This window comes from Etheostoma cragini, chromosome 11 (genome assembly GCF_013103735.1).
Source record: "Etheostoma cragini isolate CJK2018 chromosome 11, CSU_Ecrag_1.0, whole genome shotgun sequence".
Classification (NCBI taxonomy): domain Eukaryota; kingdom Metazoa; phylum Chordata; class Actinopteri; order Perciformes; family Percidae; genus Etheostoma; species Etheostoma cragini.
The window spans coordinates 3,324,615-3,338,659 of NC_048417.1; the positions used below are offsets into that span (position 1 = coordinate 3,324,615).

The 14,045-nt window shown below is 43.4% G+C and overlaps 1 protein-coding gene and 1 long non-coding RNA gene across 2 annotated transcripts in view; one reads left to right on the forward strand and one right to left on the reverse strand.

Annotated features, from left to right (window-relative positions):
- LOC117953154 overlaps nt 1-6,954 on the forward strand; it is a 20,882-nt gene extending 13,928 nt beyond the window's left edge. The window contains exons 3-4 of the long non-coding RNA XR_004658576.1: nt 4,286-4,289; nt 6,943-6,954. This is a non-coding gene — a long non-coding RNA (uncharacterized LOC117953154). The remainder of the gene's footprint in view (nt 1-4,285; nt 4,290-6,942) is intronic.
- Nucleotides 6,750-13,161, reverse strand: LOC117953122 (dual specificity protein phosphatase 19-like). The gene is made up of 4 exons (XM_034885918.1): nt 12,926-13,161; nt 11,309-11,355; nt 10,277-10,429; nt 6,750-7,410 (listed from the first exon to the last, which is right to left on the reverse strand). Exons 1-4 carry the CDS (start codon nt 13,146-13,148, stop codon nt 7,210-7,212), a joined length of 624 nt encoding a protein of 207 aa, XP_034741809.1. The 5' UTR covers nt 13,149-13,161; the 3' UTR covers nt 6,750-7,209.
- Nucleotides 13,162-14,045: the final 884 nt, after the last annotated feature.

Here is a 14,045-nt window from a genome sequence, read left to right on the forward strand (position 1 = left end):
ATTTCCCCCTCTCATTCCACCTACTCTGGTGTTTCCCCCTCTTATTCCACCTTCTCTAGTGTTTCCCCCTCTCATTCCACCTTCTCTAGTGTTTCCAAGCCCCTAAACTGGAGACATTTGGAAACACTTCTGACCCGTTTTGGTTGTGAATCTGCGAGGTTGTGTTGCAGTCTCAACGGCCCCAAACGGAGACTTTCGGCAACACTGACGCCGACGTTTCTCCGCCTGATTGGGTCACGGCGTCTCCCTCTCTGAGACTAAGCGTCTAAAGTTACCATGGCAACTACTAGCAATGGGCGGAGTTTACATTTTGTCCCCTGTTTATGCCCAGTAGTTCATGAAAATGTTGACGAGATATGTTGTTTGGGCGTGACAGTTTAACTTTTCGACTCCTCTCAGGATTGCACTTCCTCTGCCACTCAGTCACTGGGGCTCGAGTAGAGAGGAGCTTTTCAAAACTAAAGTGGATCAGGTCCTACCGGAGGTCTACCGTGTCCCAGGAACGGCTCACTGGCCTTAATCTGCATCAATCACCCAATAGGGGAGAAGATTTCACACAATGATAATATTGATGATTTTGCATCAAGGAAGGCCAGAAAGGTCAGGTTTAGTTCTAGTTTGTGTTTTCTTTTCTTAGTCTAGTAGTGTAATAATTAGATTCCCTTAAGTGTGTCTTCACATTTGTGTGATGAAGGATTCGTGCTACTTATTTAGCCGTATTTTATTTGTATTATATTCATAATAATTTACATTATTTTTGCTCTCTGCTCTTTTCTCTCCATTTTGTATATATCTGATTGTATAAATTCTTGGCAAATATACACTATGTATATATATTTAATTATAACAACATTAGTGAAAGGGAAAATTATGTTTCTCAATGGCACAAATTCTTCAATAGAAAATTTGAAAAACACACCTAAAAGAATCCAGTTATTTAACAGGATTTAACCATTTAACCATTTAACTGGATTTAACAATTTAACTATTGCAATTACAACAGGAAACACACTTTTTAAGGTGCACAGTCTCCACCTCCCACATTGCTAAAAGACAATGAACACAATTCTGCACGAAATGTGATAGTTTTAAGTTATCAGAATACATTACATAGCATATACAAAAATTGCAGAATTTAGTGTGTATCTATTTTTCACACTCATGCTGCAGGGGGATGTGTAAAAATGGTTTTCTTTATTTAACTTTAAATTTCTCTTCTATAGACATCAGTCCCAGAGTTTCATTATACAACCTGGGCAACTTGTTATCTGTGCATGTGGCAATAAAGCATTGAAATCTTAAAAAAAAAAAAACATCTTTCTTACCAGGTTTTGGGGTTTTTCATAGCACAGGGATTGCTGTGTTCACGGACACACTTCCTGATGCTGCACCTGGTCCTGATAGGACGCTGCAGCTGCCTCACTGCCGTCATTGGGTGTAGAGAGTCTCCTGATGGAGGAAGAGGAAGGACAACTTTGTTTTGAAAAGTGGAACAACGGGCACGTTCGATTACAAAACAGTGTGCACCGGTTTGCTGGGGTTTTCATAGCGGGACGACCATACACAGTATAAGAAAAGGGAAACGGGCTTTGACGTGTGTTTTCTCTTGATTGGTGGGTGTCAACCAATCAGCAGGACGTGTATGTGACCAGGGCCGCGTTCAGACCCCACAAAACGTTGCACTACGTATTAAAAACGTCATGTTTAGGTGTTCAACAAGGGTGCGTTGAACACCCTGTTGTGTGCGCAAGCACTCTGCCTTTTAATTACCACAACTTTAAAGACACGTCTCTGCTGATTGGGTAGAACTGTGCACGACCATGTCTTGCTTTTTGGGGGCTCTATGCAAGATGCTGAGTGGGGGCCCCTATTTTGTCAAACTACGATGGGGGGGGGGGGGGGGGATTCAAACCTTTAAAATTATCCGTTGAGATGCATCAATCTGTAAAAAACCTCTCTCAAATTCAAATTAACCATCACAAGTTCACCCAAGGAATTTAAACCTACAGAAAATAATAACAAAAAGTTAAAGGTCCAATACGCGTTATATTTACAGTAATAAATAAATGCCCACAGGTGAGGGTAGGAACCAAACCTGATCGGTTGGTCGAGAGCTTTACCTTCTGGCTCAGCTCTGCCTTTAACTTGTACCTGAGTAGATGTACCTGCATTACCTGAGTAGATGTACCTGCAGTACCTGAGTAGATGTACCTGCAGTACCTGAGTAGATGTACCTGCAGTACCTGAGTAGTAGATGTACCTGCCGTACCTGAGTAGATGTACCTGCAGTACCTGAGTAGATGTACCTGCAGTACCTGAGTAGATGTACCTGCAGCATCTGAGTAGATGTACCTGCAGTACCTGAGTAGATGTACCTGCAATACCTGAGTAAATGTACCTGCAGTACCTGAGTAGATGTACCTGCAGTACCTGATTAGTAGATGTACCTGCCGTACCTGAGTAGATGTACCTGCAGTACCTGAGTAGATGTACCTGCCGTACCTGAGTAGATGTACCTGCCGTACCTGAGTAGATGTACCTGCAGTACCTGAGTAGATGTACCTGCCGTACCTGAGTAGATGTAGAGTTCATTTCATATTTTTTTAAATCTCAAGACCCTGACCTTCCTTCTTTTTTTACGTCACCTGCACTTCAGAGGAATTTTCCACCATAAACTGACCATCGCTAACTGCACGAGACGTCAGAGCTAAAAATAGACAAAGCTGAAAAAAATAAAAAAAAGAAATTAAAAAAGGATCCACAGCAACAGCAACTGGAACCACATGAAAACTGGCAGGTTTTTTACTTTAATGTGACATTAGATTCATGTCCCTCTCTATTTCTACTGCCGATTATTTCAATTTCAGCATTTATATGTCGTCTCTGTTCCATGTGCATTGTATTACTTCCTGTCCATGTATGACACCGGTACTGTTAGAGAACATTATAAAAACAGAGAGAGAAATATTAAGAAAACGCAGACTGTAAAGGCTTTGTGGGAGGAAGTCCAGCTGCTTCTGGGTTCTCTGATTTATACGCCTCTTTACACGCCTTTCTGAAGAGAGGGAGACAGAAAGAAATGTTAATGTTAAAGCTGTATTTGTTGATTTTAGCCACTTAGAGGCAGAAAATGGAAAACACAAGATACGCCGAACATATTATGTTCTCATAAAGTTGCTATGGCAAATGTGTCAGCAATCAAATGACTATTAACACGTCAACCAGACACAGAATTCACATTATGATCTGTCAGATATTCTTTTTTAGCTGTTTTTTAGTCTCTACCAGCTCCTAAAGGAAATAGGTCTCTCCTTCGGGCCCCCCGGGAAACAAGTGTTTGTTCCTTGGGAGTTATTTAAAGGACAATTCCGCAAAATGAACCTAGGTGTTGATACCACATGGGTACTGAGTCGACCGTTCTGTGGGATTTGTTTTCATGCTAATCAAATGTGATCAGTTTTAATGCAAACTGCCAATTAGCTGCTAATGGACTCTCATCTAACCGTTGAGGCTCACGTCAAACATCTCTAAAAGACCGCCTTCTTCAACCTCAGACACATCGCCAATGTCCGTCACACACTCACTCCTGCAGAGGCAGAAAAGCTTGTCCACGCTTTGGTCTCCTCCAGGCAGGACTATTGCAATGCGCTCCTCACTGGGATTGCAAACATGGCCGCATCACCCCCATACTCAAATCACTCACTGGCTTCCTGTCTCACTCAGGATGGAGTACAAGGTCTCCCTCGGTAGCGTATACAGGCGGGCGCCATTTTGGAAAACCCGTCATGACCAGTCAAACCACGAACTACAAACTACGAAGGGTACCTACTCTTCTGAAAAAGAGTAACTGCTCTTTTGGTGCGTGCGTGTTTACTGACAAAGCAACTCTTACAGTTGTAAACAAACCCTCATGGCAACAGCGGACTGTGTGATTGGTCCGCTGGCTAATTGACTGTTAATTGGTTCTTCATCATCAGCAACAACACTGGAGAGACAATTAAAGTCCACGTGAGCGGCTGGAGTGTGTTTGTGACTGTGTGTGTGTGTTTGTGACTGTGTGTGTGTGTGTGTGTGTGTGTGACTGTGTGTGTGTGTGTGTGTGTGTGTGAGTGTTTGTCACAGTAATATATTCGGGCCTTTGTTTTTCAACAGGCTTTCGAGGCAACAAGTAGAACAACATGCGCAGAGCTGAGATTTATTTTTGGATGTTCATCTGACAGAACCTATGAAACACTAGTTTTATGCATTTTAGTTTTATTAACAATGTCACAAAGCTTCCCTCCAGACATGTTTCAGGAAAATAAAAATGAATCTGCATTGTAAAGTGTCTAAAATGGGTGTTACACAAGTTCAAGGAACAAGTTAAAAATGATCTTAAAATTACATTCTTTATTGAAAAATAGGAAACTGATCTGATGTCTCTTATTTTTAACTGTATTTTAGTCATTTTATCTATTTTATCTATTTTATCTATTTTATTTTTTAAACCCGTTGCTCTTATTTTGTTTTTATAATATTTTGAAATAATTATTTTGTATGTTTGAGTTTTCTGTGCAGCACTTTGGTAACTTTGTGTTTGTAAAATGTGTTATAGAAATAAAATGGACTGGATTGGAAACAAAGTCCTGTTGACAAAGAATCAAATTAGTCATTTGGAAAAATGTCTTTTTCTTACTTGCTTTCATTCTTTAAATCAATCTGCATCAGTGCACAGCTTAGAAACTTGACTCAGAAAACGGCTAACCAGTTAAACTGGCAAGTGTCTGAACTTTGACCAATTTCACTTTATTTTACTTTTTTTTTTTTAAACCAGTAAATTTTTTGAGATTTTTTTATGTTTATTAGCTTTTCTTAAGCACAGTATACACACTGCTCACGTGATGTCAAAACTATTCCATGGATAAATGCACAAATATTTGAATGACAAGGAGCATGAAGGATACTTTTAAGCCTTTATATTTGAGAGAGGTAGAAAGTGTCTGACCTGTCACTGTCTGAACCGGAGACTCCTCACGTGGCGTCACCGTTGCTGCCACTATCTTTCTGTCCAGGGTGGAGCAGAAGGAGCCCATCGTCAGCAGGAGCCAGAGGAGGAGAAGGATGCTCTGTGTCTTTTACACACATAGGAGAGACATCTTCCTCCTGCGTCCGTCCACATCTCTCCGGGCTCCGAGCTCTGTCTTTCTGAGGGCTGCTGTCTCTATCTCTGGAGACTCTCTAGTCTTCAGAGGTCTCTTGCCCTTTTAAGCTGAAGGGTCAGTGTGTGTGTGCGTGCGTGTGTGTGTGTGTATGTGTGTGTGTTTACGCAAGGGCGTAGGGGGACATGGGGGGGGGGGGGCACACTTTATCCTGTGAAACCAGCTCCCAGTCAGGGTCCGGGAAGCAGACACCGTCACCGCTTCTCTTCGAGAAAGCTTGTATTTAGGGAGTGAGGAGTTGCAGTGTTCAGCCAGACCGGCGGAGGAGGGTGTATGGCTGCAGACGCAGCCCGCCTTCTCTTCCCGGCTTCTCTTTATAGTTGTCAGATTAATCTACCAATAATCTATTATCTATAATCAATGATATAATAAAAGCAGAGGAAGGCAGGCCAGTGAAGCCCGATCCGGTTAGGGAGAGTACTAGCCCGACCAGGCTCCTCTCCTTAACCTGTCTCTCTTAGATATGCTGTTATCGTTTTAGACTGCCGAGGGATTTCCGTCCTTTGACACACTGAGCTGCTCTTTCCACTCTATGTCCATCTGTGTGCATCCTTGTGACAGAAATGCTTGTTAAATTAACTCTAGAGAGCTTTTCCCCCGGAGTTCTTGTTATTTTTTGCCCAGCATGTTTCCTTGGATTAGGGTGGCACCTAAATCATGGTTTCAGCTATCCTGATGGTCCTGCTCCGCACCGTGCTATGCCCTTTTACACCCTGCTATGGTGCCCTCCTACGTCTAGCTGCGTCATGCAACGTCCTGCTATGCTATGCAGTGTCCTACTACGTCCTGCTATGCTCTGCAGTGTCCTCCTACGTCCTGCTATGCTCTGCAGTGTCCTCCTACGTCCTGCTATTCTCTGCAGTGTCCTCCTACGTCCTGCTATTCTCTGCAGTGTCCTCCTACGTCCTGCTATGCTCTGCAGTGTCCTACTACGTCCTGCTATGCTCTGCAGTGTGCTGCTACGTCCTGCTATGCTCTGCAGTGTCCTCCTACGTCCTGCTATGCTCTGCAGTGTGCTGCTACGTCCTGCTATGCTCTGCAGTGTCCTGCTATGCCATGAACTACGAGCTCAGGGTAAATTCTTTCAGGAAGACCTAACACTTAATCACTGCTCTCTTCCTAAATCAAATCCGCTGTTAGAGTCGTCCACCTTCCTGTTAAACCCAAATTTGCCACAAATTCCATGGGTCAGTCATCACAACCGTGCATTAAATCTGTTTCTCTTCCAGCTGCCGTCAGCTGTCATTTCAGGCAAAGCGTGCAACCCTCCACCTCCCCTTCCACCTCCAGTCATCGTCACCCAAAGGCACCCTGGGACTTCCCCCTGCTGGACGCTCTGTCGACTCCTTCGGTCTGGTCTTCGAGCCGCCACCTCCAGTGTATGGACTCCATCTGGGGGGTGGGGGGGGGGAATTGTCTTGGCTTCCTTACCCCTTTTACAAATGATTCTATAACAATGGAGTCTAAGCTCCAAAGACTGTACATTTTATAATGCTTACATTCAATAAACCTTTTCATATCTGCAAACAAGCGTCTCCTGATTGAAATAACAGTGAGCTGCAAACGTTTCTGCTTCTGTCATTGAAGTTTTTATTCATTTTTATGTTTAGAAATTAAACATGCTGGAGTTTGTGGCTCTACAACAGTAAGGGAATGGGTTCAAATGCAGATGAGGGACCCCCCCCCAGAGACTAAATCTAATTTAACAAAACACAGAGATCAACAGCAGAACAACACGAAGAAGACATCGTCAATAATAACACGCAGGCAAGACAATAATGTCTTTTTGTCTCAAAACTAAAGACTATTTTAGGTTTAAGTCGTGTACAGTATTTTATATTAACTTGTCGAATCATCTGGTCTGATTATTCGGGATAATTTAACAAGAGTTGAAAAAAAACAAGGTCTGTAAAAATCTTAAATATGACTTATTTTTAAACCTCTCTCATTTAAATAAAACTATTTTAGATTCTTAAATTGTCTGACCGCCCCGAGCACTTCTGATGCTGCCTCAGTGTTTGGAACTGTTGATCGTTTTGTAGCTCCGCAGTTGTTCCAGGAAGCCGGGATTGGGAGACGAGGCGCCCCGAACTGATTTGACCAATGAGAGGGCGGCGGCGAACGTCTGGCCTTCGCATGACATCAGGTAGCCAATGACCACGGCCGGCGCCCGGGACACGCCGGCGTTACAGTGGACCAACACCACGCCTTTCTGGAGGAGGAACAGAAGCAGACGTTGATATTAATATATCGATCAGTGGATTTCAGCCACTTTGGGGCAGAAAATGGGAAAGAGATATTTGATGGTCTCAATTTCCTTCCTCAAACCTCCGAAAACTTGGGACAAAACTTAAAGCTGCTCCAGTCATTAGATCTGCGGAAAGTCTTACAGAGTTGTGCAACCTCTGACATATATACTGTACAGTAGCAATTGTAGGTCACTTTGGATTAAAGTGCCCGATAAATGACATGTAATGTAATCTGAAAGAGGTTTTCTTTTTATGGACTGAAAGGAATATTTATTTATAAGGAATAAGAAAGTAATATAAGGAACTTTTATTTGGAAAATTTAGATCTGTTGGATTTATGCCACTTTTTACTTTATCATGTTTGTTCACGATAGGTGTATTTTTTGCCCTTTTGAGTTTAAAAATGTTGACTTAACTGATTTCTTTAGTATTATAATTAGTATAACTAGCCGTGGTCCTTCCCTGCACCACGCTCCACAATGCTACACCCTGCTACGATAGTTCTACATCCTTCTAATCATAGTTCCATTAACTTTTTTGCAACTATTATTACCACTGTTCAACACACCCCCAACTAACGCCCTGCAGTGCCCTGCTACATCCTGCCATGCCCTGCTACGTCCACTAATGCCCTGCTACTTCCACCTATGCCCTGCTATGCCACGCTACACCCTGTAACGCCCTGCAATTCCATGAACTACTACAACTACTGTTTTTAGTCATAGTTCCAATACCTTTATTGTGACTATTATTGCCACTGTTCACATACCCAATCACCACCGTCAGACACCACCTACCAAGAGCCTGGGTCTGTCCGAGGTTTCTCCCTAAAAAGGGAGTTTTTCCTCACCACTGTTATCCTAAATGCTTGCTCTTGGAGGATTTACTGAAATTGTTCTTTGTAAGTAATAAATATAGTGTGTTCTAGACCTACTTTATCTTTAAAGTGTATTGAGACAACTCTTGTTATGATGTGATACTATAAAAACAAGTGAATTGAACTTCTCCCACCAGTGAACCGGAGCAGTGTGAGACAACGTGAAGCTGAGCAGCAGTGACGCTCTCTGGACACTAGATGTCTCTACAGACCAACAGAGAGCCGGGTCAGCTGCAGCTCTACACCATCACGAGCTCCGTCATTAACGTGCTCTTCAGTTAATAGATGACTTGTTTTGTTTGTGGCCCATTAGCGTCTCAATTACAGCTGCTGTTTTCCTTCTCGTGGAAGCTTTACACCACAGCTGTGTCCCAGTTATCTGGCCGAGCGTGACGCTCACTGCAGCCAGAACCAAACTGGTTTTTACCCAAAAGACAAAAGCTTACTCAAAATGTCTGAGAGACAAGACTCAAGTTGGGCTACGTTTGTTTTATTCTTTAGGGAAACAAAAAACCCTGACCCCAAACTTTTGTGAATTTTGATGAGAATGCACGTACAAACCTGAACATTCAGCTTAACCCAGACCAGAATATTAAAATGTTAAAATCTGGATTCAAATAACTCAAAAATTAGGGTAAGCACAAAAAAAAAAAAAGGATAGAAACTTGAAAATTAAACTACATACAGGATCTGGCCCAAAAATCCCAATATGTAACAGAAAAATATTGAGTATATCGGGTATAGTAAAATACTTTGGTGGTGCACCTTTTCCTGAACTTTCAAAAGTCCAAAGTTTTTGTCTTTAAAGTACCTACTTTAAATAACTAAAATTAAAAATTATTTTAGAATGGATTGAATATTCAAGTAAACTTTCAGTCCCTTTTCTCACAAAAACTTGAGCTGTAAGTTGTGTCCTAATGCTGCAAACTGTCGTACAAAAGCCCCAAAACACACGTAGTGTGTCAACCACTGCAGTCATGATGCTGTTGTTGTCATGACAGCGCCAATACGTGAGGATCATTACCAGCCAGATGGCCTGCTGGGTAATCAGACCCTTCATTTCAAAGTAAAAGCATCATTTTGATTATCAGGGCTGGAATTACTACACCCACACACAGAAACTGATCATAATGAACACACACACATCCTGTAATCATACACCCCTGATCACTTGCTGCGGCTGTGTGTGTGTGTGTGTGTGTGTGTGTGTGTGTGTGCGTGCATCTGTGCGTGCGTTTATGTGTGTGCGTTTGTGTGTGTATGTGTGTGTGGTGTCATGTTAAAGTGAGCCGCAGGTCTCGCCGCTAAAAGCTTGTATGGCACTGAGATCTGATCTGTGCACAGTTTAATAAAACATGAACAAAACTAAACATCTATAATTAAACAACAGGAGAGAGGAGAGAGACATGTGTCACGTGTCAACCCCCATTCTAAGACTCTTACATCCGTCTCCTTCTTCCCACAATCCTTTGGTCTTATGGATAGGTTGTTTCCTGTTGGACTTGATTCGGTCCTTCCGGTTTCACCTCTCACCTCTATTTTTGGTTTCCAGTCTCTATAAAATGTCTTCTTATCTTATATGTGTTAGCAAGGTGCCAAAAAGGTCATTTCCCCTTGCGGAATCAATGCATGTGTGCAAGAAATGTAAACAACCCAGAATGTTGTTTTTTTCTCCTATCCCAGAATGCATCTGTGGTGTAGCCAGACCTCACTCTACAACAGTGTTGCCAACATGTCAGACCCTCTTACTGGCTTTATTTCTAAAAAGCAACTACGGACCAATGTAGCGACTTTAGACCGTCAGGGGAAACGCAAGATAAGTGATTGTTTTAAATGATCTTCCCAGGAAAACCACTTGTGAGGATTAGCTGCTCGGTTTTAATATCAGTCTTTTGGGTTTTGGGACTGCCGGTAGTTCTGGTCTGTAGTGAAGAGAGTGGTGTGTGAGTTACCTCGTTGCGAGCCTGCTGGATGAAGTCACAGCAGTCCTGGATGTGAAGCAGCAGGTCCGCGTCGGGATGATCCAGAATGCTGACGGTCTTATAGATGAACAGGTCAGGGAACACGTTCTCCACCCCGAAGGCCACGTTCAGGATGTGAGACACCTGAAGAGGAGGAAGAGCAGCACACCTTATCCCGAGGTACGGCCAATCACAGTTTCACTTCCTTAATTTGGGCTTTTTGACATCGCCACATCACGTCTGAGACGTCTGCATTCGTATGAAATAATAAGTAGGACTCGGTACTAAGTGCAATACTTTTCAGGCACCAACAGAATAGCCTCTAAAGCAATGCTTCCCAAACTTAGGGTCGGGACCCAAAATGGGTCGCAGACCCGTTTTATTGGGTCGCCAATTGGCAGAGAACAGACTAGATGCTCAGCATGACCTCAGAAGGACACTTTCAAAAACCAAACCAAGAATAAATCAGCTGGTTGATATCTTCAACCAGACACACACATCTCATTAAATTCAAGTCAGCATTATTTTAAAAAAATGTTGGTGTCGGTACTGAGGGATGATTGGAGGGGACAGAGACACAGAAAGGACAATAGAGACCTTTTCTGTTTTTGTTTACTTTTATAATGGAATAAATATACTTCATATAAATTTAAATTCATGATTTTTTTCCCATACATTTGGGTCCCGGGAGACACCACATGGGAACCACTGCTTTAAAGCATTGAGTACCAAAAAATGCTGAGTCTTTCCTTAACCAATTGCAATACCTAAGGAGTACATTTCATCAGCGTCAGTAAAGGGCGTAACTTTAGGTTCAACATTGGGAGGGTGGGGGTGGGGTTGAGATCTTCAATTATTTAGGGACGTTCCAGGACATTTATTGAGAAAAGCAACAGAAAAGGCAACTAAAACGCCCCCCCCCGTAAATAACGCAGCGAGCTTGTACCAACAGCTAATGTTGGTGTTTGCCTGTCTAAATGTTACACGGCGTTCAGAAGTAGGAAGGAAGGAAAAAAATCTCACCTTGTGTTTTTTCAGAGTGCCAAAGTCATGTGCAGCATCTTGAGAACCTACACACACACACACACACACACACACACACACACACACACACACACACAGTTAGTTGGCCATCCAGGGTCACAGGGTCATTGATGGGTCACCCTGTCACCCCTGCCCCCCCACGCCTCCCCCATCCTCCCCCACGCCTGGGCTCATCTTACCCTCTGCTCTGTGCTGTGGCAGTTAAACGTGACTTGCAGGACCGAGGGGGGGATTTGAAGAATTAATACAGCTTTCAAACAGAAAGTGTACAGGTCTTGATCAAAATGTCTCCCGCATCCAACGTTTCATACTAAACTTGTTTTTGTCCCACTCAAGTTTATCCAAACAACTTTCTGCTGGTTCTCACCGGATTTGGGGTTATGGTTTATTGTGCTTACTTCTCTTTAAGGTTGCATTTAGATCGCTATGTTTTGGTTTTTAAGCGGCGTTTTGAGCCAAAAGCGATCTACATGCACACGCGTGTTTTTAGCTGCAGTAAAAGAACTAATCTCTGTTTAAACTAACACGCCAAAACCAAAAAATCTCATCAACATTTTCGTATACTGGGCATTTACATGAGGCAGCATGCATACTCCGACTGCTGCATGTTCCATGATACATGGTGCAGCTGTGGCCGTGGTCCTGCTCCACGTCCTGCGATGCCCCGTTACATCCTGCAGCGCCCTGCAGTGCCCTGCTATGCCAGGAACTACTACAAACTACAATTTCTAGTCACTGTTCCATTATCTTTTACTGGGACTGTAATTGCCACTATTTCAACCCCAACAGGCCCCGTCAGACACGGCCTACCAAGAGCCTGGGTCCGTCCCAGGTTTCTTTCTAAATTAAGTTTTTCCTCACCACTGTCGCACTGTTGCTTGCTCTGGAGGAAACTACTAGACCTGTTGGGTCCTTGTAAATTATGGAGTGTGGTCTAGACCTACTCTGTCTGTAAAGTGTCTCGAGATAACTCTTGTTATGAATTGATACTGTAAATAAAATTGAATTGGTATCGTTAGTAGCTTAGTTTCAAGGATCGTGTTTTCCCGGATGGGATGGCCCCGCTTCCCAGCATTGCATGCTAATGGCCTTGCCACAGGTCTCTGCCCTCCTACAACCGATGGCTGCAGCTGAGTGGACGAATGCATCATGTGGGGCTGGCTGCTCACGGATTTCAAACCAGACCATGATTTAAAAAAATTGTGATTATGAGGCTATCATGGTAGCGCACCTAGCGCTCCCATTCAAAAGACCATTTGACCAAAAAACGAGAATATGGTCAATCTTAAAAGTGGCGCTTCCATCCTAATTATGCTTTTAAACCAAAGTTTGACTCGGGTACATTCACAAAAGGGCCGTGAGTTACGCTGTATGTTTTGTCCTTTGGACTGTGGAATTTAACAAACAAACGGGGACTGTGAGCCAATCAGAGCACTGCGAGCAGTCGGCCCTTTCAGCGCCGTGGCAGTCAAGTTTAGCCAACTAAACAGCGAATGTGTCCGGTTTAGGGGCTCTGAAACCCCGGAGCAGTGTAAATGCAAGGTTTTGAAACCCAATCGTAGCAATGTAAAGTCATTACGTTGGACGTACACTTACCCAGCAGCAGGTAGGGCTTGACGATGCCGACCTGCAGGTCCCAGGAAGTGTCGGGGACGTATCCCAGGATCTTCTCCGGGGGGACAGGGTCTTCCACCACAGTGATGGTAGAACCCTTCCAGGTCTCGATGATGCGTCGGCCGCTCAGTGACGTCACGCGGGTGCACTGCTTCCTCAGCCGCGTCCGAGAGAAACTCTGGATCTCTGCAGTCAGGGACTGCATGACTGCACCAGACTGGACTTGGAGGAAATTTAGTGTAGATACACTTTAAGGAAACAATCCGTAGAAAAACAGATAACGTCTTGGAAGAAAACTACCAGTGCCTTTTCCGTTAATTTGACGGTAATTTCTGTCAATCCAAAAAAGAGAACACTACGTAGATTTCTCTGTACCTTTAAAAAAACATTTCTGTTCTAAAAATGGAAAAACACCATTTTACACCAAATTTCTTCATATTAACAAAATATATATGCCCGTATTTCTACTAATATTTCTAACAGTGTGTATTTACTTTAAGCCTCGTTCACACATAGTTCTCGGTAACTTTCTAGGATGAACTTAAATGCACCGCTCGTGATTTTCACTATTCACGCATGCACTACATGCAAGAACATTCCTGTCTTGCACCGTTTCATACATGCCACGGCAAGACCAGAATAAACAGGCAGGGGACCGTCCAGCGCATGATGGTTATGTAACACTTATGGACATCGAGCACAGTAGAAGAAGCGCATGGGGTACATCAAATAGAATTATTTTAGGGACATGGCATGCAATGAGATTTCATGGTAAAGAGACGATGCGAGTCCCCAATACGATGCAAGTCCACTACACGATGCAAGTCCCTTACACAACGCAAGTCCCCAACTCAAAGCAAGTCCCCTACACGATGCAAGTCCCCTACACAATGCAAGTCCCCAACACGATGCAAGTCCCCAACACGATGCAAGTCCCCTACACAATGCAAGTCCCTTACACAATGCAAGTCCCCAACACGATGCAAGTCCCCAACACGATGCAAGTCCCCTACACAATGCAAGTCCCCAACACGATGCAAGTCCCCTACACAATGCAAGTCCCCAACACGATGCAAGTCCCCTACACAATGCATGTCCCCAA